Source organism: Lissotriton vulgaris, unplaced genomic scaffold (genome assembly GCF_964263255.1).
Source record: "Lissotriton vulgaris unplaced genomic scaffold, aLisVul1.2 SCAFFOLD_423, whole genome shotgun sequence".
Classification (NCBI taxonomy): Eukaryota; Metazoa; Chordata; class Amphibia; order Caudata; family Salamandridae; genus Lissotriton; species Lissotriton vulgaris.
In genome coordinates, this window is record NW_028247221.1 from 355,379 (window position 1) to 375,463 (window position 20,085).

The 20,085-nt window shown below is 42.1% G+C and overlaps 1 protein-coding gene across 1 annotated transcript in view; it reads right to left on the bottom strand.

The window, feature by feature from the left end:
- Positions 1–20,085, bottom strand: part of LOC147665210 (spermatogenesis-associated protein 1-like) — a 349,586-nt gene that overhangs the window by 318,859 nt on the left and 10,642 nt on the right. The window contains exon 3 of the mRNA XM_086949670.1: positions 16,117–16,234. Within this exon, the coding sequence (XP_086805796.1) occupies positions 16,117–16,234 (118 nt within the window). The remainder of the gene's footprint in view (positions 1–16,116; positions 16,235–20,085) is intronic.

The window sequence follows — 20,085 nt, forward strand, 5'->3', positions numbered from 1 at the left end:
GTTTCTAGATGCAGTGAAAAATGGGTGTTTTCCTGGCCCTCTGGCCATGATGAAGTTGCCTTAAGATATAGTGGCAATGAAACATGTTGGCCTTTCATAATTATCGGTCAGAACATGAGTTTGTGTTTTTAACTATGTGCCAGAGTCTGGTCTATTATGTAAATGATTGACACAGTTCCCAGTTCCCTGTACACATTTTTAGTTTGATAGTGAGTGGAAGGTGTGCACTCTATGTACGTTTATCAGATGGCCTCTCTTACACACCACTAGCAGGGTGTTTTTTCCAGGGATATTGCAGATGATGTATTACCTTTCTCCAAGGTAGGATGAAGATACTGACTGAGAGTCAGAGTGTTGTTTTTGGTGTGATTTGCGAGTGCCTTCCCCGCAAATAGGAGCTGTCAATGATGAGAAGCAGGAGCTAGCTCGATTGTTAACCAATGGATCCTGGTGGAAGCTTACGTGAGGCGACTACTATTTTATTTTATTTCATATAGCTGAGAAAGTATGCCCCAACTTTGACATCAATTGTTGTGGGTCGTAACACCCTCAAACTCTTTAGAACCGGATGGTTACACTTTTTAGGCCCCATACAGTGAAGTTCAATTTCTGGAGCATCCGTTCACTTGTGAAAAGAAAATGTCTTGAAGGGTGTGGGGAAACTGGGGTCTTTAGTATTATTGTACTCCCTTGGTCAGACCTGTTGGCTTTGCAATGCTTGCAGAATTTTAGTGGTCAATTCACAAAGGCATGTAAGAGGGCATAATAGAGGATTATAGAAATACTGTTAGTATTCCAAAACGTCTCTGAGGGATTTTGCTGTTGTTAGAGCACAAGTACGTTTTATGAATATGATAGTAGGTACTGTGAATGATTGAAACACAACATTAAAGGAGTCAAAGGTGCAGATGCCAGAATTTAAAACAAAACATTAAAAATAGGGGAGGCACCTAGTCATAGCTAATAATGTTTTGCTAGCTGTGCGCAGCATAAACTTTATTGATCAGATTTCTAAAAAGCAACATACCCTTACACCACGTGGGTAAAATAAAATAAAGCAAAGAAATAAATAAAGTTAAAAAACTAAAATAATAAACTGTGTACAAACAAGGAAAGGTGCTTATAATGGGAATGTGCTGAAATGCTTTAGCACCTCTTTGGTTTCTCCTATATGTACTCTTCTGGCTATGTTTAGCACTCTACTGCCAAATCAGAGCAAACAGAGCGCCTATCTCTAAACCAGAGCTGGTGTATCAGCAAGTGCAAAAATACAATATTTGTTCTGGGATGCCCCTAAATGAGGCACGCAGTCGCACACTGCACCAGGAGTATTAAGGGCCTCCTGGCCCCACCGGCATACTGAGATCCCCGTGAACACCGCAGATCTGACCTGGTTCACCTTGAATCTCTAGCTGCTGGAAGCATTCAGATATCCAGGTGAAACTCTGTGGCAATATGAGAAATTAACAACGGTCACTGTCTACTGTTTCTCTTTCACTTCCTCTCTTCTTTTCTCTTTTTCTTTTACTCTCTCTTACTCTTCCTTTGCTTATACAAAACTACGTACTTTCTCTTTTTTCCCTACTTATGTCCTTCCATTCTTTGCTTCTAAACTTTCTCATTCCTTTGCTTTTCTCTCATCTAATGGTTTTTCTTTATATTTTTTTGCTGATTCAAGTTCCGGGTTGTTACATGGAACGTTAAAGGGATGAATAACCCTATTAAAAGACAACGGATTTTATACCATTTAGCTAGACTCAAAGGGAATATAGCTCTGCTTCAAGAGTCCCACCTTTCTGACTCTGAAGCTTTAAAACTTAAACGTTGCTGGGTGGGTCATGTTTTTCCATCACCTGCTTTGGGTAAGAAAAATGGAGTTGTGTTATTATGTCACAAAAAGTTAAACGTTTCTCTTATTTCTCAGGAATGTGATGTTGAAGGTTGATGGGTACTAGTTACATTAACTATCGATAAAATTCCTGTGGTTATATATAATAATTATGCTCCTACTGGTGTTGATAAATTGTTTTGGCCTGCCGTATCAGAGAAATTAGCTACGATTACTGAAAAGTGTGTTATTTTTGGTGGTGATTGCAATCAAATCTTAGATCCTACTTTAGATAGAAATTCTAAAGTCAAGTTTTCCGCCTCTAAAATGCATTCCCAATTCTCTGCTTCCATACACAACAATGCTCCTTTTGATATTTGGAGACTGTGTAATACTGACCTCAGAGAATATCGTTTTTATTCTCCACTCACCACTCCCAATCCCGCATTGATTATTTATTTTTGAGTAAGTCCCTAGCCCAACTCACTCTTCACTCAGATATTGAATCCATTTTAATTTCAGATCACGCCCCCGTTTTTGTTGATATTGATCTCATTCCTTTTTCCCCTCGTCCTGGACGTTGGAGATTTAATTATTCTCTTCTCCTTGATACTTCCTTTTGTACTAAATTCACTACTTTTGCTACTGAATTTTTTTAACTCAATCAACTCCCTGATTCTCCGTTTGTGATGATTTGGGACTCTTTTAAAGCGACTGCTAGAGGTTTTATTATTAATTTTGTGTCCCAGAAGAAGAAACAAGCTCAAGCTAAATCTACTCAGCTTTTGGATAACATTAAAAAACTTGAATATACCTATTATCAATCCACCACCGAATTGTCCCTTAAGGAACTCATTGATGCTAAATTCGCTTTCAATAAATGTACTACTAACGCTGCTTCAAATTCTTTATTGAAGTGTAATTCTCGTTATTATGGCGGTCAAAATAAAATGGGTAAGTTGTTGGCTAATTACCTCAAAATACGGAAGGAAAAGCAGAAGATTGAGTCTATTCAGAGTACCAATGGTTTTTCTCTGTTTAAGGATAAAGTTTGTTTCTTTCTATAAAACATTATATATCCCTGAAACATGTCCTGACTCAGCAGACCTTCTTTCTTATTTCCAGGATATTCCGTCGCCTCCTTCTTCCCATATAGATTTTCACTCTTTAGACTCTGATATTTCCCTTGAGGAACTCTCCCGTGCAGTCTCATCCTTGGGACATGGCAGGGCCCCAGGCCCTGATGGTTTTACAATTGAATTTTATAATTCCTTTGCCTCTCTTCTTCTCCCAGAATTACTCACGCTATTCCAGTCTTTTTCTGTTTCAGGTTCCTCTGGTGGGTCATTTCAGGAGGCAATGATTTGTTTGATCCCTAAAGAAGATAAAGATCACACCTTATGCAAGAACTACCGTCCTATTTCATTAGTAAACACTGAATCTTGGCCTTTAGAATGGATCCTCTTCTCCCTGACTTAATTGGCCCAGAACAGTCAGCCTTTGTTAAGGGTCACCTCTCCTCTGATAATTCGCGTGTATTTTTTAATATCTTAAGTAAAGCTCCCTCACTTTCTCACCCTTTAGCTGCCATTTCTCTAGATGCGGAGAAGGCTTTTGATAGGCTGGGACTTTATGTTTCAGGACCTTAAGTGGGCAGGTTTTCCCTCCAAATGTATTTCCCTTATTTCCCTCCTCTATTCTAGTCCTCAAGCTTCAATATTTGCAAACGGTATGGTTTCAGATAACTTCCCATTGCAGAGAGGAGTGAGACAAGGTTGTCCTTTATCCCCTTTATTGTTCGTATTAGCATTAGAACCTTTCTCACTAAAATCAGAAATGATGTCCATATCACTGGCTTTCAATTTGGCTCTCAACAAGTTAAACTCTCGGTCTACGCCGATGACAGTCTTCTGTATTGTTCTGACCCTCAATCTTCACTCCCTTTCTTTTTACAGCAGGTCTCCTCTTTCTCCAAAGTTTCTGGATATCGTCTTAATGTAGATACATGTGAGATTCTACCTTTGAATACTCTCTGTCAAAAACATCTTTTTGAACACACTGGGTTTTCGTGGCAGCCGTCGAAAATTAAATATTTGGGGATTTGGTTTGCTCCTCTTTTATCTGATACTCTTAAAATTAACTTTGAATCCATTTCTAAAAAGTTGAATGCTGCCATTACACGTTGGAACCCTCTTTTTCTTTCTTGGTGGGGTCGGATCGACTCCATTAAAATGATGTTAGCGCCAATTATATTATATACCATATCTATGATCCCTGTTCATATTCACTCTCATTATTTTAAAACAATAGACTCCATTCTTGTGAAATTTTTGTGGAAGGGTAAGCGCTTCCGTATTGTTATTGCTACCTTGAAGAAGGAGAAATCTATTGGAAGACTTAAATCTCCTGATTTTCAATCTTATCACAGAGCTTTCTCTTTGAAACACGCTGCTAGGTGGCTTTCTTCTGACCTTCCCTTCTATCCTCCATTGTGGCTTCAAATGGAATCTTCCTTCCTTACTCCCTTTCACTTCCATGAAATCCTGGCTTTTAAGTCAAACGTAACCTCATTGCGTAACCCCATCATCTCTCACTCTCGTAAACTTCTTATTCCATACTTATCCTCCTTGTATCCATCTGCTATCTCTACTCATCTACAACCAATTTGGCATAATAAACATATACAAGTTCGTAACCGATCCATTTTCTGGAAGTCTTAGCATTCTCGTGGTTTAATATGGGTTTCCCAACTTCTCTCTTCTAATCTCCCTCTTTCTTTTGCTGATCTACAAACACATTTTTCTCTTCCCTCCTCTTCTCGCTCTCAATATATTTCACTATGTCCTGCTCTTGTTCAGTACCTTCAATCACTCCCCCCTACTAATGACATTCCGAGTCCTCTTCGTTCTATTTCTTCTGCATGGGATAACCTTCCATCTGCCTCCTTTCTTTATAAAACATTTCAATATTTAGGGGATAGGGCCAAATCCAAGGTTGAGTTGGCTTGGGAAAAAGATTTCTTGCAGGATTGGTCCATTCCTCTTTGGGACAAGATTGGGATGAAATTACATAAGACCTCTAGAGCTGCTAATACTACCCAAACTTTATATTTTATTTATAATCGCACTTTATTTACCCCATTTGCCTTATCGACTTTTTCCTTGGATACCCCTTCCACTTGCTGGTCCTGTTCTTGACCTTGTGCAGATTTGAAACATATGTTGTTTGATTGTCCGCCCATCTCCCGTTTTTGGAACCTGGTATGGGCTCAATCCAGAAGATTTTTAAATTCCAATTCCCCTTCTCCAGTGTCAATGTTTTTCTAGGTTCCCTTTCCCCTATTTTCTCTCAATCCTCACACCAACACACTTTATTAGACCTTTTGGTAGCTATTTCTTTTCATCTCATCACCTCCAATTGGAAACAAGCTACTGAAGTTTCTTTTCGTGCTGGGTGGAATGCGGTTTGCTTCCACCACAGACTTGACACTTACTTTGTTACTCCCGTTTCCCTAGCAATTAAACGTGATCTTTCATGGCTGCCTTTACCACTTACTTATCCCTAGTTGCTACCTCGACACCTTCTTCCAATATTGAAAATGCTGAGGTTCGGAAACCACCATGATTTTTTTTTCCATTGCCTTTTGATATTCCTATTGAATGTGCATTTCATATCATTTCAATTATTTTACATCTTTATTTACAGTGTTTTTTCCTTACAGTATTACTTTACCCTGTATTTATTCTTGCTGTTTCATGACATTTTTATTATGTTCTTATTCACATTAGATCTTTTTGCTTGGTTGTAATTTTTGATTGTTTCTTCATTTTCTGTCTTTGCTTCTTTATCTTTCAATAAACTCAAACTTAAAAAAAAAAAAAATTAACTACGGTGTAAATGGACTGGACATTACTGATTCCTAAATCATTCTTAATCTTTAAGTGAACACTCAGGATCCCACTTGTAATCCCTCGGTAAGTTCAACTCCTAGAGTTACCAGTACTCCAGTGGGGAGGAGTTACCAGCAGGATTACCGGGACACTCAAGCAAGTTCTGAAGCAAGTTACCCATCATCCTAAGTGGTACAGATCCCTGCAGTCACACTGCGCTGGTGATAAAAGTCAACCTGCCTCATTACTGAAATGACTCTTTAAACCTTGGCAGGCCTTACCCTTTTTTGTTTGAATTGTATTCAATAGAATAACAAAGTTTGAATTGGATCCACTATGCTGACAGATGCCATTAGCCGTGTTATCTCTCCTGAAAGGGAGCTGGACAGGCCCGAGCCTGCCTGGCTGATGAGTCCCTGTTTGTACTGTCTGAATACAATGGCGCTCAGCATCAAAACATTCTTGTACGATTACGCTGTAAAGACTTAAAAACAAATTAAACATTTGCATTTGTATTTTGTACTTTAAGAATGAACATGTTAATTAACTAAAAATGCCACTTACACAAGTCTGTATCCCCATTTGACAATGCACCAAACAGAAAGCTAACACATTTCTTAGATAATGTATCTTTATGGAAAACAAAATATGCTTCTCCAGGTACATGTTAGTTAATTTCATTTCGTGAGGTGTGATAAAGTGAAGATAATTAACACTATACATTAAATGTATGAAATATATTGTCAGGGTCATTGCACCATAATAAAGAATGGATTTTGCAGGTTAAGATCATTAATTTGCCGATTGAGTGGAGTTCTAATCTTTATTTTCTCAAATGTTTCGTACTCTAAATACTTATGCTTCTTTACATTTCCCATTCTTTGGGGGTACCATCCTAACCAGGAAATTCTTACAGTTCACCTTTTCTAGCAGAGAAGTGTTTTGAATGGTCAGTGGTGTTAGTGCGCAATAAGAGGATTTGGGGCCGCATTTACAAGTCTTTTATGCAAGGCAGCAGTAAGACCCTCATTGTGAGTTTGGCAGTCGTGGGACTGCCGTCGCAATTTGGCGGTCTGACCGCATGCATACCTGGCGATCTGACTGCAAGATCAAGATGTAAGCGCTCAGACCACCTTCAGACCACTGCATGACATGGTGCATGGCAACAGTGCGCCCGACGTGCAAGAGGCACTATATTGTGGTGGCATTTGCTTCAGTCTCTGCATCAAAAGGAAAGGGCAGGGATGCATTGTATCTATGATATACAGCGCATTTCTGCCCTTTCCCACTACGCTGGTACCGTTTTGGCTGCCTTGCACCAACGCAGGCACCCTTGCACCATGATGCATTGTAGGAATGATTGTTTTTATGCAGAAAGGGATTCCTTCCTGCACAAAAACAATAAATGTAGGTGTTTTCCTCCTTCTATGTGTGCTGCAGAATGCAGCACTCAAAGAAAGAGGAAAAAACAAGGAGAAATAAAGTTATTTCTCCTCAATATGCCTCCCCTAGGGAGGTGCATGCTTTTGACGCATTCCCAGGTTTTTAAGGGGCATATGTATCAAGTTATTTTGAGGTTGCAAACACTGCAAATCGCAAAAAAGCAGTGTTTGCGATCGCAAAATAGCCATCTCCAATGTATAACTGAAAATCGCAGTGAAAAATAGGTATTTGCAAAAATAGCGAATACCTATTTTGCAAGAAGGAAAATCTGCAAATAATTTAGCGAAATCGCAAATATCGACATGCTATTTGCGATAATTGCAATATGCGTAATCGCAAATTGTGAATTTGCAAACATGTATGAAAAATTCGCTAGTTGCGAATTCACGAAAATCGCAATTTTGCACATGCTGTTTTCCACCAACTCAAGGCAGGTGGTAACCAGGTGCAACCTATATAAACAGGCCCACAATGCAACATTAACTTCCACAATGGCAGCGCTGTATGTGATTGCCAGGAGGATACGAATTCAAGCTACAGCACAGAGAAGGAGGCGTCAGGAATTGATTTTCAGAGTACGCATCACTCTGTTCCAGCAGACAGACAAAGAGATCCATCAGAAGTATAGGCTGGACTCTGCAACCATTATGGACTTGATTGCTGAGCTGAAACCCATGCTTGAACACCCAACACGTAGGATGCAAACCATCCCACCACATGTGCAGGTCCTGTGTTCACTGCACTTACTGGCATCAGGGAGTTTCCAGGGGTGATAGCAGCAGCAGGAGGGGTCTCCCAGAGTTGCCTGTCCTGCTTCTTCCATGCATTCTTGGATGCAATGGTACAGAGGCTACATCATCACGTCCAAGTCCCCAACACACTTCTATCAGAATGCCCAATTTCCCCATGTCATTGGCTGCATAGATGGTACCCATGTACCCCCTCTCACTCCCCTCAAACAATGAGTATGTATTCAGGAACCGCAAATCATATCATTTTATCAATATACAGGTCATCTGAAATATTATAACGGATATAGTTGCAAAATACCCTGGCAGTACACAGACATAGTGGAATATGCATGCGTCGTACTGGTGGCGAATTTGGAGAGGGCTACTTGCTAGTTAAATGCATGTCTAACACTCTAACATACAGCTAAGGCCAGAAGTGAGAGGACAGTGATTAACTGAATGTCTTTCATCCTGTAGGTGACAGTGCATGTGCTGTAAGAGATTTCATCCTCATACCGTACCTCAATCCAGCAAATCAAAGGGAGCGAAGATACAATTGCAAACACAAATCAATGCGCTATGTAATTGAGCAGACATTTGGGATACTGAAGAGCAGGTTCCACTGCCTGCATAAAAGCGGAGGAGCACTACAACAAAGCCCATAGACCTGCTGCAAGATTGTGGCTACTTGTGCCATGCTCCACAACGTTGCAACTAGAAAAGGCATACAAGTTGAACTCACTGATACAGATTCAGATTCAGATGAGAACCCAGGTCCACATTGCAGACCAGCAGGCGGTGTAGGGGCAGCTGGGGGCCGACAGAGACATGATGAGATAACACAAAACTATTTCTAGGTGGGTAATGATGACACAATGCAAATGTTGATTTGTGCATGACTGCATTTTATTTTTTATTTAGCTGCAGGATAAAAATTTGTCACACAGCCCAAAACACACTGTGGCACAATGGTTGAAGGCTACACAATAGACCACATGCCATAGGTTACTTCACCCGTTGGCACTCTGCTGTGGTAACAGTTTATTTTTTGGGAGCACGTCCTGCTGCTGCACGTCAGGGTGCTGACTGCTCTCCCTTGAGGCAACCAATGGTGTTCTCTGCCTCACACTGCGCTGTCAGTGTTCGGGAATTGGTGGGGTGATGCTGCTTGTGCTTGACAGCTCTTCACTATCCCCTGAGCCCAGTAGACCTGTGCAACCCATGGTAGCTGTCTGCAGCTGGTCGCCTGCATTTATCACGTCCACCAACCCTTTGGCCACATCCTGGCTGCAGTGTGCCATTTCAACCTGTATGCTAACTGACCAGCGTGACAGCACGGAAATGGCAAAAGACAGGTGGTTGGCCGCCTTGCTATAATTGAACAGACGGGTGTAGAGACGTTGTTTACCCCTGCTTTTGGGTGCCTGGTCTCTTTTCATGGTGGCACATAGTTTTTTAATTGTGCCTGTCATTTCTTTGATGCTGCCCGCACAGGCCTTGTTTCCCTCATCCATTTTGTTATTCATCTCTCGGATGCCCTCATATGAGTCAGGTTGACGTTCACACACACCAGCTGCCTGTGTATTGACCTCACTGATTTTGATTGCAGGCGCTGTACCTTGACCATGGTGCTCTCCAGGCCAGAAAACACCTTGGGATCCTCTGCAGCATCTGCACTGGTGGTTGCCCTTGGCCTGCATGTTACTTCCCTACAGTACACAGGGGGCTGATCGTAGGCCTGCTGTGCATGCTGTATCTGGCTGCCCCTCATCCCCTATGAACTCTGGTTCACCCTCTAACAGTAGAAGTGGAGGCACAATCTGGCGGTGTCTCCGTGGGACAGGTGGTGGCAGTGTCGACTGCTCTGTGTCCTCTTGCCCTGCCTGGTCCTCTGTGTGTGCTGCCGCCTCAGCTCCTGAATTGTCATCCTGTGTTTCAGGTTGAACTGTAAATGAGAAGACACATTTTAATTGTGTGTTCTGCTTCGCATTCTTCACTAAATAAAGTTTTCTGAATTTAGCTTAGCTAAGTACTGTCTGTCGTTTTTTTCCGTTATTAATTCACTTCTACTGATTCTACATTACTGTGTATTATTTGCGTGAATACATCTCCCATGATACATTGCTGGGTGTGCTGTAAGAAGTGGAATGAAGTTGCATTGTTGCTTTGTAGGTAGTGCATTCCTGAGTGTGTGAGTGAGTTAGTAATAAGTCAGGGCAGATTTGGCATGCATCTTACCTTTTCTGGTGTTTGGAGTGTCGAAGCTGTCGATGTCAGCCACACCACTGATACTCTCAGGCTGTAGGATGAAATCCACCAACTCCTCTAGGGGCGTGGATTCATTCTTAATGGCTGTTCCCCTACCAGTCTTCTTTGCCTCCACAAGCCTGATTGGATGTGTGTCGTTACTACGTATGCTTTTACAACACATGCCTTTACCACGCAGGTTTTACAACGCAAGTCGTTACAACAACTTGCGTTAGGGGGCACTGGATAGTGAATAGTTTAATTTACTATTCCAACTCCAGTCCCCGTGGATAGTAAGGAAGGTTTTGGATAGTAAATTAAACTATTCCCTATCCTACAGCGCCCCCAGTGCAAGTCGTTGTAACGACTTGCGTTGTAAAAGTTGTGTGGTAAAGGTACTGCGTGGTAAAAGTTGCATTGTAAACACTGTTCCCCGCCTGTTTGCTATCTTGTCCTTCGACTAGGAGCGCATATCGTACCAGCGCTTGCGTAGGTCAGCAACGGTGCGCTGGGTAACACCGATGGCATTGACCTTTGCTTGGATGTCCAGCCATATTTTTCTTTTTTGAGATTCTGGCACACGCAGGGATTTTTTTGACCGAAAAGTGACTTGTGGCTATGTACCCTTTCTTCTATTAGGACCTCCTGCTCCCTCTCACTGAACTTATGCTTCCTTTTCCTCACAGCCTCCTCCTTCTCCTTCTCCTGGGGATCCATTTGGTTTGAGTGGTGTTGCAGTCCCAGGTGGTTTGCCTATGCTCCCAGCCTCTCACAATGCCTCAGGCAATCAGGAACAGCATGGGCAGTCACACTTCCTGGGTGTGATGTCATCAAGCTGCACCTGAATTGCAGATTCGCTAAATTTGTGATTCCTTATTTGCGAATTTGCAAATAAGGAATCACAACTATGGAGTTCGCAAACATATTATGGGAATTTTAAGGAATCGCCAACATTTAGAGATTTTTTTTTGATATCGCATTTTGCGATTCTCAAAATGCGATTTGCTAATAATCGCATTTAGAGAATCGCAAATTGCTTTTTTGATACATATGCCCCATAGTCCTTAAAAATCTGGGAATGCGTAACAATTCATGGGTGTTGAGTGGGAACACCCTTTGCAATGCCGATGGAACCCCTTTCTGATGCCGTGTAAGGCAACACAGCAACGTGAGCTGCTTTACCCTACTTCCTAACTATGGGGTCATGAAAAGCCAACCAAAGTGGTGTTGTGTGGCCCCGTAGATGTGGGTCTGCACTCTGCATCAAAAAAATAATGCATCAGCAGAGCAATGGGCTAGTAAATAAGCCCCTTCATTTTTTATGAGGGTGGGTAAGCCTTTTAAAAGCACAAATGTCCTAGCCCATTTATCAACAGGTGATGGAGGCATAGCACTAAAAAAGGCGACGGGTACTCCTCGACATACATATACAATTAAATCAACAGTGCATTTAACAAGTGCGAAATGTCAAGTGGAATTGCCAGTAACGAGGGATACAAGCAATGCCGATGCTATAGGTCTCGCCAGTATTTTGAGTTCAGACAATTTTTTTTAAAAAGCCTGCTTCTGTAAAAACTGAGATGTAACATAGTCCCGCATACAGATCAAAGGATGTAAAATACTCCTCTGGAAGTAGCCAAAATCCACTATACAGGGCTTATTTATGAGAGGCTTGTGCCACCGGAGAGTCACTTTTTTTACGCTCTAGTACCGCATGGACTCCCCCAAGACATCCCCTTGGAGGTGGGTGCAGTCACTCACTGCACCTGCCTACAAGGGGATCTTCTACAAAGTGCAGTCGGGTTGCCGCCAACATAGTGAAACATGGAGCAGCTTTTAAAGCAGACGCTCCAATTTTTTTTTAAATACGGTACCTTCAGGGCTGCATGGTAATACGGTGTACCTTCCCTGTTTGCACCCGGCACACCTATTTAAAGATACACCATGGCGCAAACAGGGACAGTGCACCATATATATAATATAGCCCCAGCTATCTTAAAATGTAATCAGTCTTATTTGCAGGAATATTTTCCCCAGATCACTCCATGTTTTGATAATGAGTTTGTGTTTTTTTAAACCATATGATGTTATGAGCCACAAAGGGTATCCCTAGTAATATTTCCTCTAAATTTCACTTTTGAGGTCATAAAGTCAAAAGATTTTAGATACTATTGCATGCCTGCCTTATCGGTTTTTACAGACACTTAATTTGGGGGCACAAAGTAGGTGCCTATGCCAAGAATTCTCAGATCTTTCACAGACCCAAATTAACATGGGCAAGCTAATCAGCTGCCATAAAGCATTAGCTCCCTGTGAATGAAAGAAATATGCTCAAGAAAGTACTGCTGATACAGCAATATCTCTTAGGCCCGCATTATGATGTTGAGTGGACGGTCACCGACAAGCCATCGGTGGTGATCCGCTCGACATCCAGGGCAAAGGCCCGGCGGTTGGAGCGCACCGCCTCTGACATGATCCAGGATCCTGTCGTGGCAGTAGGAATGCTATACCTAAAATGGAGACAGTGCCTGGGCAGTCACGCCTTAGGGATTAGGATGTCCCTTTCTGATTGCCTTTTCATGGCAGTCTCACTGCCATGGAAAGGCAGATGGACACTGAATTTGGGGGCCCCAAGCAGGGCCTCTGTCTCTGTGGACCACTGGAAAATGGCCCTGAGGGCAAATTTAGTGCCCCCAATGCACACTCATGCCTGGCCCACAGAGCATGAATGTGCATAAAGTGCTCAAGAACTCTGCGTCTTGTTCTGCGGCCCTTTTCCAGGGGCAAAGCACAAGTAGCAGTAATAGTGAGCACATTCCAACAGCTGTGCTGGTGGTCCTATCGTAATACAGTGGGTGGGACCTCCGACTCTTTGTAAGCCATGATAAGCCCCTAAGTCTTTTATCCATAATTTTTGAGAATTCAGATGCAGGGTTGTGAAGTCTTGTCTTCATGAGGTATCAGATCAAATAAAATATGGCTGAATGCATAAGTAATGGATGGAGGGTAAGATCACCTTCTTTCATTTCATATTCTGTGATCAATATTTTAAGTGCAAAGATAATTTTTCTTCAACAGAACTAATCCACAGCCAATCTTCTGTGAGACACAGCTGATCTGCTATAATTGCTAAAGCAACTATAGTATTTTTATTGCTGGCAACTGATAAATGGAAAAATAACAGTTGATGGACAGAATGCAGAGCAATGTCATACATTCACCCCAGGACAGAGATTTGGGACTAAATCCATCGTTTTTTTGTACTCCACACCACAACAGTTCAGACATGGCCATATGCAAATCCGCCTTGACCCTGTACCTCATGGTAACAGTCCAGCCTAAACTACCAAGCCATGTCTTCCCTGGACTGGAATCAAGCATCCTAGGACCGGTTTCTGGCTATCAGTCATCATTAGCCAGGATAGCTTGACTCCAGTAGTGTGGAGAGCACGGGACTCACGTTTGAGCATACCCATCCCACTCGGGGTGACAAATGCAAAAATAACAGTTGATGGACAGAATGCAGAACAATGTCATACTATTGTGTTTTTATCTAGGAACCTAAATTGATATTTCTATTTTATGCCCTTGTATGGTTCTAATCAATAATATCCCTATAATGCCATAGGAATCATATCCATATTTAGTTGTAGCCCATGCAGTCACATTAAGCAATGCTACTTCCCCGGACTCCTAGAAAGCACAACGAGTTCTCTAAACAAACCAAACCTCCAGCAACCTGGGAAATCCCCAGGTGCTTTTGTTTTGATTTCGTCCTAGAACTCCTGTGAAGCACTGTAAGAACGGCCAGTTCTTAGTGACATCTTTATTGACGTCTTATGTCCAACCTTACGTCAAACCCGGCACTTTTCATGTATAAATATACCAATGTTGCCTTAATCAAACACACTGTGGTGGTTTTGGAGCCGAGCAGCTATCTACTTGCCCAAGAGCCCAGCTGATGCGAGAGCCCACGGACGCTGCCCCTCCCTTTTGACGCACTGAGAGAGACGCTGTCTTTTCTCCTGCCGAGAAATCCAGCTCCGGTGTTCTCAGCCGCCTTCGCGGGCTGCTGGGATATCGAGTCCTGAAAGAGAGATACTAGACCTCCTGCATTCTATTACCCAGGTACGGAGCTGACTAAACCCTTAAAGAGAATTCTTGAGTCAGATTCTTGGCAAAACCAACTTAACTTAAACTGCTACTTACTTACTCCTTCCCACGTATTAGGCTTAAGACAGGTACACCGGGGTAGGCGTATTTAGAAGCACCAGTTGAGTACGTTAGTCAATGTATATATGTATGTATATATTTTATCCATTTTAAAGTATCTTATGGCTAAGAAACCATATCAATGCTTTTACAGTATTATTTCATAATACTCCTTTTAATGTACGCACTTCACTTTACATTAGGTATTGCAATTATGGCAATTCATTTCTCTTGCATGAGAAAGAAGACTACTCAATAAATTACACCTTTTATTGAAAACGCCCGTCTCTCTTTTCTCTGCACTCTGGTGAAACTAAGTACGCACGATTGACTGAGTGAAATAGCTGTCTATTGTTTTCACACGACTCTAGAGATACACTCTATTCTGAGGGAGCAAGTTGTCATGTTATATGTTTGTCAGAAGCTAATCCCTTCTTGTCTATCCAGGGAGGTTAAACTCCTCCTCGTTTATTCGAGAAAGTTTCTAGTGACCTCTGAGCTAGCTGGCAAACCTTAAGTCTAATATAGTCAGTAGAGACCTAGTCAACCTCAGTCCTAAGTCTACACTGCTGAATATATTATTCCAATGCGCAGAGCCTATTGGGAATATAGGAACTACACTACAATACATTCACCCTAGTACAGAGATCTGGGCCTAAATCCATCGTTTTTTTGCACTCCACACCACCCCAGTTCAGACATGGCCATATGCAAATCAGCCTTGACCCTGTACCTCATGGGAACAGTCCAGCCCGAACTGCCAAGCCATGTCTTCCCTGGACCAGAATCAAGCAGCCTAGGAGCGGTTTCTGGCTAACAGCCGTCATCAGCCATGATAGCTTGACTCCAGTGGTGTGGAGAGCACAGGTCTTACGTCTGAGCATACCCGTCCCACTCTGGGTGACAAATGCAAAAACCACAGGTGATGGACAGAATGCAGAATAATGTCATACATTCACCCCAGTACAGGGATATGGGCCTACATCCATCGTTCTTTTGCACTCCACACCACCCCAGTTCAGACATGGCCATATGCAAATCAGCCTTGACCCTGTACCTCATGGGAACAGTCCAGCCCGAACTGCCAAGCGATGTCTTCCTTGGACCGAATAAAGCATCCTAGGGCCGGTTTCTGGCTATCAGCCATCATCAGCCAGGATAGCTTGACTCCAGTGGTGTGGAGAGCAAGGGACTCACGTCTGAGCATACCCTGCTCACTACACCACTGGAGACAAGCTGTCCTGGCTGAAGACGGCTAGGATGCTTGATTCCAGTCCAGGGGAGACATGGCTTGGCAGTTCAGGCTGGACTGTTCCCATGAGGCACAGGTTCAAGACTGATTTGCATACGGCCATGTCTGAACTGGGGTGGCTTGGTGAGCAAAATAACGATGGATTATACCCAGATCTGTGACGTGGTGAATGTTTTGCCATTGTGCAACATTCCGTCCATCATCTTGTGTGTTTTGCTGGCAACTGATTAAGTCAATCATTTCAAAACACTGTACAACTGACTGAGTTGTGGTCTCACAAAATATATGATAAGAAGTATATTTGTTCTGCTGTACAAGAGCTAAAGTTTGAGGTTTTCATGTGTTGTCCCTATGTTTGATTCAACATGCTACCACGCAAAATATGTGAAACAAGTTTCCTTGAATCCAGAAACTAATCAAATCACCTGCTTTCCTGCTGTGGATTTCCTCAAGCTAGAAAGCTGTTGATCTATAGGAATACCTACATTACAGACAATATAAAATTTCACTTACCACAGCAAGACTTCTTCCCACACATTTTAGAAAGAGAAAGGTATCTGCCAATACATCTTCCCAAAGAAACTCTCCCAGTCGCTGTCTCAGTTCTCGTAGCCTCATATCAGGAGATGCCCTAAAACACCAGGATTAAATATTCAACTTGGAATACCATACCACAAATTGTAATAGGCATTATACTGGCAGTACATATTGTATTTAAAGTAATTACTTTGCTTTTAATGCCTATCTGCAGGCGCATCTGCCTCTGTATACCTACAAATGGACAGGGAAACATAGGTCTCAGGGCATGGACCACATAAGTCTCACATCGAGAAGATGATGCACCGGCAGTGAAGGGGTTCTCCATGTGACAGCAGAGGAGTACGGAAGAAGGTAGTCTTGTCCCGTGAAGGAATCCATATTTGGGATTAGATCTTTGTGAATCATAAGGGAAGTAGCAAATGGTATGTTCCCACGTTGAGGAGTCATGTCTGCAGGGATGGTGCTTTTCTATGCATGCACTAGGGCAGGGTTCTCCAAACCGGTCCTGGAGGGCCGGATCCATGCCAGATTTTTAAAATAACTACATGTATCTCAATGGGGATATCCAAAAATCTGGCATGGATCCGGCCCTCCAGGACCGGTTTGGAGACCCCTGCACTAGGGCATAGCAGTGAGTTTGTTTCCTAACAAAGAAACATCAGCAAGAAAATATATTCCACCTTAGAATGCAGGGTTCAAGACCAAAATAACATGGGAGCCATAGTAGGAAGTCTTAAAACAATTCTCTTTATTGTTTTTCAAAACATTAACGAAACTCGTTTCGTTCACTGTAGGGACTTCATCAGGGTGTATGTATTTCTTTGCAGCAATTTCACACCGAAGTCCAAATGTGAGGGAATCAGTTCTCCCAGAGATTCATGGAACACTCATATCAGTGCTATATTATTGTAGTACAATAAATAAAGGTCATATATTAATAATGCAGCTTAATATCCACACCCCATTAGGCTCTGTAAGCTCAGATCGGGTAGCACAACATGTCACCACTGTCAAAAAGTGCACGGTGTCTTAAGGCCAACAAAAATTAGATCAGCAAGAAAGGAGAAGTAAGGCAAAAAGTTTGGGGGGTAAGACTGTCCTAAGGGTCCCAGGTTAAACATCAGTTATCAATGTTCTGTGCAAATAATTATTGTGATCTGGTGACCTGTTCTGTACAGAATAAGGTCCAGAGCTACTAGGTTCTAGGCACCTCCGATGAGTACCCTGGGTTTACTGAACTCCATAAGTAGATGGTCAGTGGCTGTAAGAGTGGGTTGTAAGAATTTGTGTGCCTATACTGATCTAATGATCAATAATTTATTTTGATTCTCACTTTGACCAAAACATAGTGACCATGCTTAATATGTAAGCACTAGGCATTTGATTAACAGAATCTTATGGCCTGTGGATTTTGACCAGTTGGAAGTGGGTGGTTAAGTTGTTTCTTCCTGATCCTTGGAAGTACTGCAGAAAGAACATACCCAGCCTTTGTTTAACTTATCAGTTTCCTTTGATGTCAGTTAAATTTCTTGCAAGAAGGTGATATCCGCATGTAACCTGTAGCCACTTACACTAGCATATCCTCTTTCTTTCCTAAGTGTCGCCTCGTCAGCAGATTTTACAATCATCACAGGTGATTCAGGAGCATCCGCTGCATATAGAGTCATTTGGTAATGGAAGTGTAATGCAGTATGACAAGTAACAAATAGCAACAAGTAACAAAAAGTAAAGAATGTTGGGTGATTAGCTATGGTTAATGGGTTTTTTACTGGGGTTGTGTAGTACATGGCGTCGACCTATATTTAGCAGGATTATGTTTTCGTATTGTGTGCAAAAATGTGGTGGAGGCATCTGTGTTTCATATAATGATGTTGTCCCAACTGTCGTCACCTCTCATTTCTAGTATCAGTATTTTCAAAGAAAAAATCCTGCTCCATTGCAGCAGAACTTAAATGTGTGTAATCTTGAAAGGCATGTTATTTATACCAATTTTAAGAGAACAAAAGGGGGTTTGCAGTTGAGAAGTGAGAAAAATCTGCCACCTGTAACTGGCCATCTCAGATGTACACAATGCAAAGCATGCTGTAACTCCATTCAGACCAAGGTCTTTGAATACAAACAGCACAGGATACCCTTGAAGTCACACACCAACTGTAATTCTTCCAACGTAATTTACGCCATCATCTGTGATTGCAACCTAATCTATATAGGGCAAACTCCACAAAAAGCCAAAATGAGAATTTTACAACACTCTAGCAGGATCAGATGTGAAGTAGCAGGAGCCCCTCTAGTCGACCACTTCAAAACTGCCCAGCATCCACCAGATGGTTTCAAGTGGGTGGTTTTAGAAAAAATCACATTGGGACCCAGGGATGGTAATATTGCAAACATTCTGAATATACGAGAATCCAAATGGATGTTCCTGTTTGACTCTGTAAGATTTGGGTTGAATGAAAACGAGAGTACATTTGTACAAATCGCCAATCTGAACTAATACTTTTGCTGTGATTAGTAGATTCCATTATGATTGGACACTGTAATCTCTCAATACTCATATGAACTTTATTGCCATGTGTCCCTAATCAAGAATGTTCCGTTGTATAATATGATCATTGTCATATGTTTATAGTTAAGAATGTTTTTTATGTATTGATATTATTAACAATCCGCCTAGTATGTGGCCTTTACCATCCTGTGTGAGTGGTACACCAGACATACTGGAGGACTGCAAGTGGATATGCATTTACTTGGTCAATCATCCACTCCTTATTTTATCAATATGGCTAAAATCATGCCATTTAATTGCCTACCCTTTTTCTCTTCCCCCCCCCCCTCTCGATCGAAGTCTATATGTGCTGAATTGGAGCATAATTATATACGCCCGACGCCAGATGGTGGCTGCGTATTGAATAAGAGATGGCACGAACCGTGAGCTGACTTTGGAACTCGTGGCTCGTGTACGGTCTGGATTTTCAATACAACTACAATGCGCTTTTGGTGATATAACAAAAGTTTTTGATTTACTAATTATGGTCCCGCCATGGACTAACTATCAGAAGTCTGTTTTCGTATTTTTCCTTACTCTGTGTATCAAGTCTGTTTTCGTTGTCCTCTATGCAGTGGACACGTGACCTTACGAGCGATAACACCGGAACTGAATCCCCACGACTCCATACATTTGTGTATACCGAGTAGGCGTCCCGCTCTGGCCCCCCACTTACGACTAAAAGAATTTATTCACGAAGGTACGTAGGGTTGCACTACCGAATATTCTCGACACCTCTTACCATCTTGACACGCAAATTCTATACCCACTTTTTGAACATTCATTTGTTGCAGGATCAGGACTTCTCTGCCCGATCCCGCTAATACCACCGTCTCTGCGACCCCCAGCTGAGATTCCGTGAGGCTTTTGATTAAGGTATGTTCAGTTCGGATCATTTCAGGAACGGATTACCGGTGTTTTGGTAGCCATCACTACAGTGAAAATGAAGCACTGAATGGCTCCTCCCTCTGTTGTTTTTTAGGTTCTCCATACACGCGAGGGACCCAATTAACATCCAACAATATCCACCACAGGTACCTTTTTACAACAATGGGTATCCATGCGGTATATTTCTCTATTGCTGTGTTATCACCAAAAGTAATTTAACCTTTTTGACTTCCCAGATATACCTATTGCTGGCGCAGTCACCTGAAACCCTCGCACAAACATCTGTGAGTGCTTCCCCCTTTTTTACACGATTTTCAGTACACCGGAAAATTTACAATCATTTCTGATGGTAGTGTGCTCTGTATATCTCTCTTTTTTAGGACTGATCTGCCCCCGCCATTCAGACGTACCACTGCCCTGTCATTCTTTGGTTCTTACAAACGTGAGTTCTTTGTCTTATTGAACACTCCCAACCAAGCGATGTTCTGACATTTTTGGCTAACTTCCAT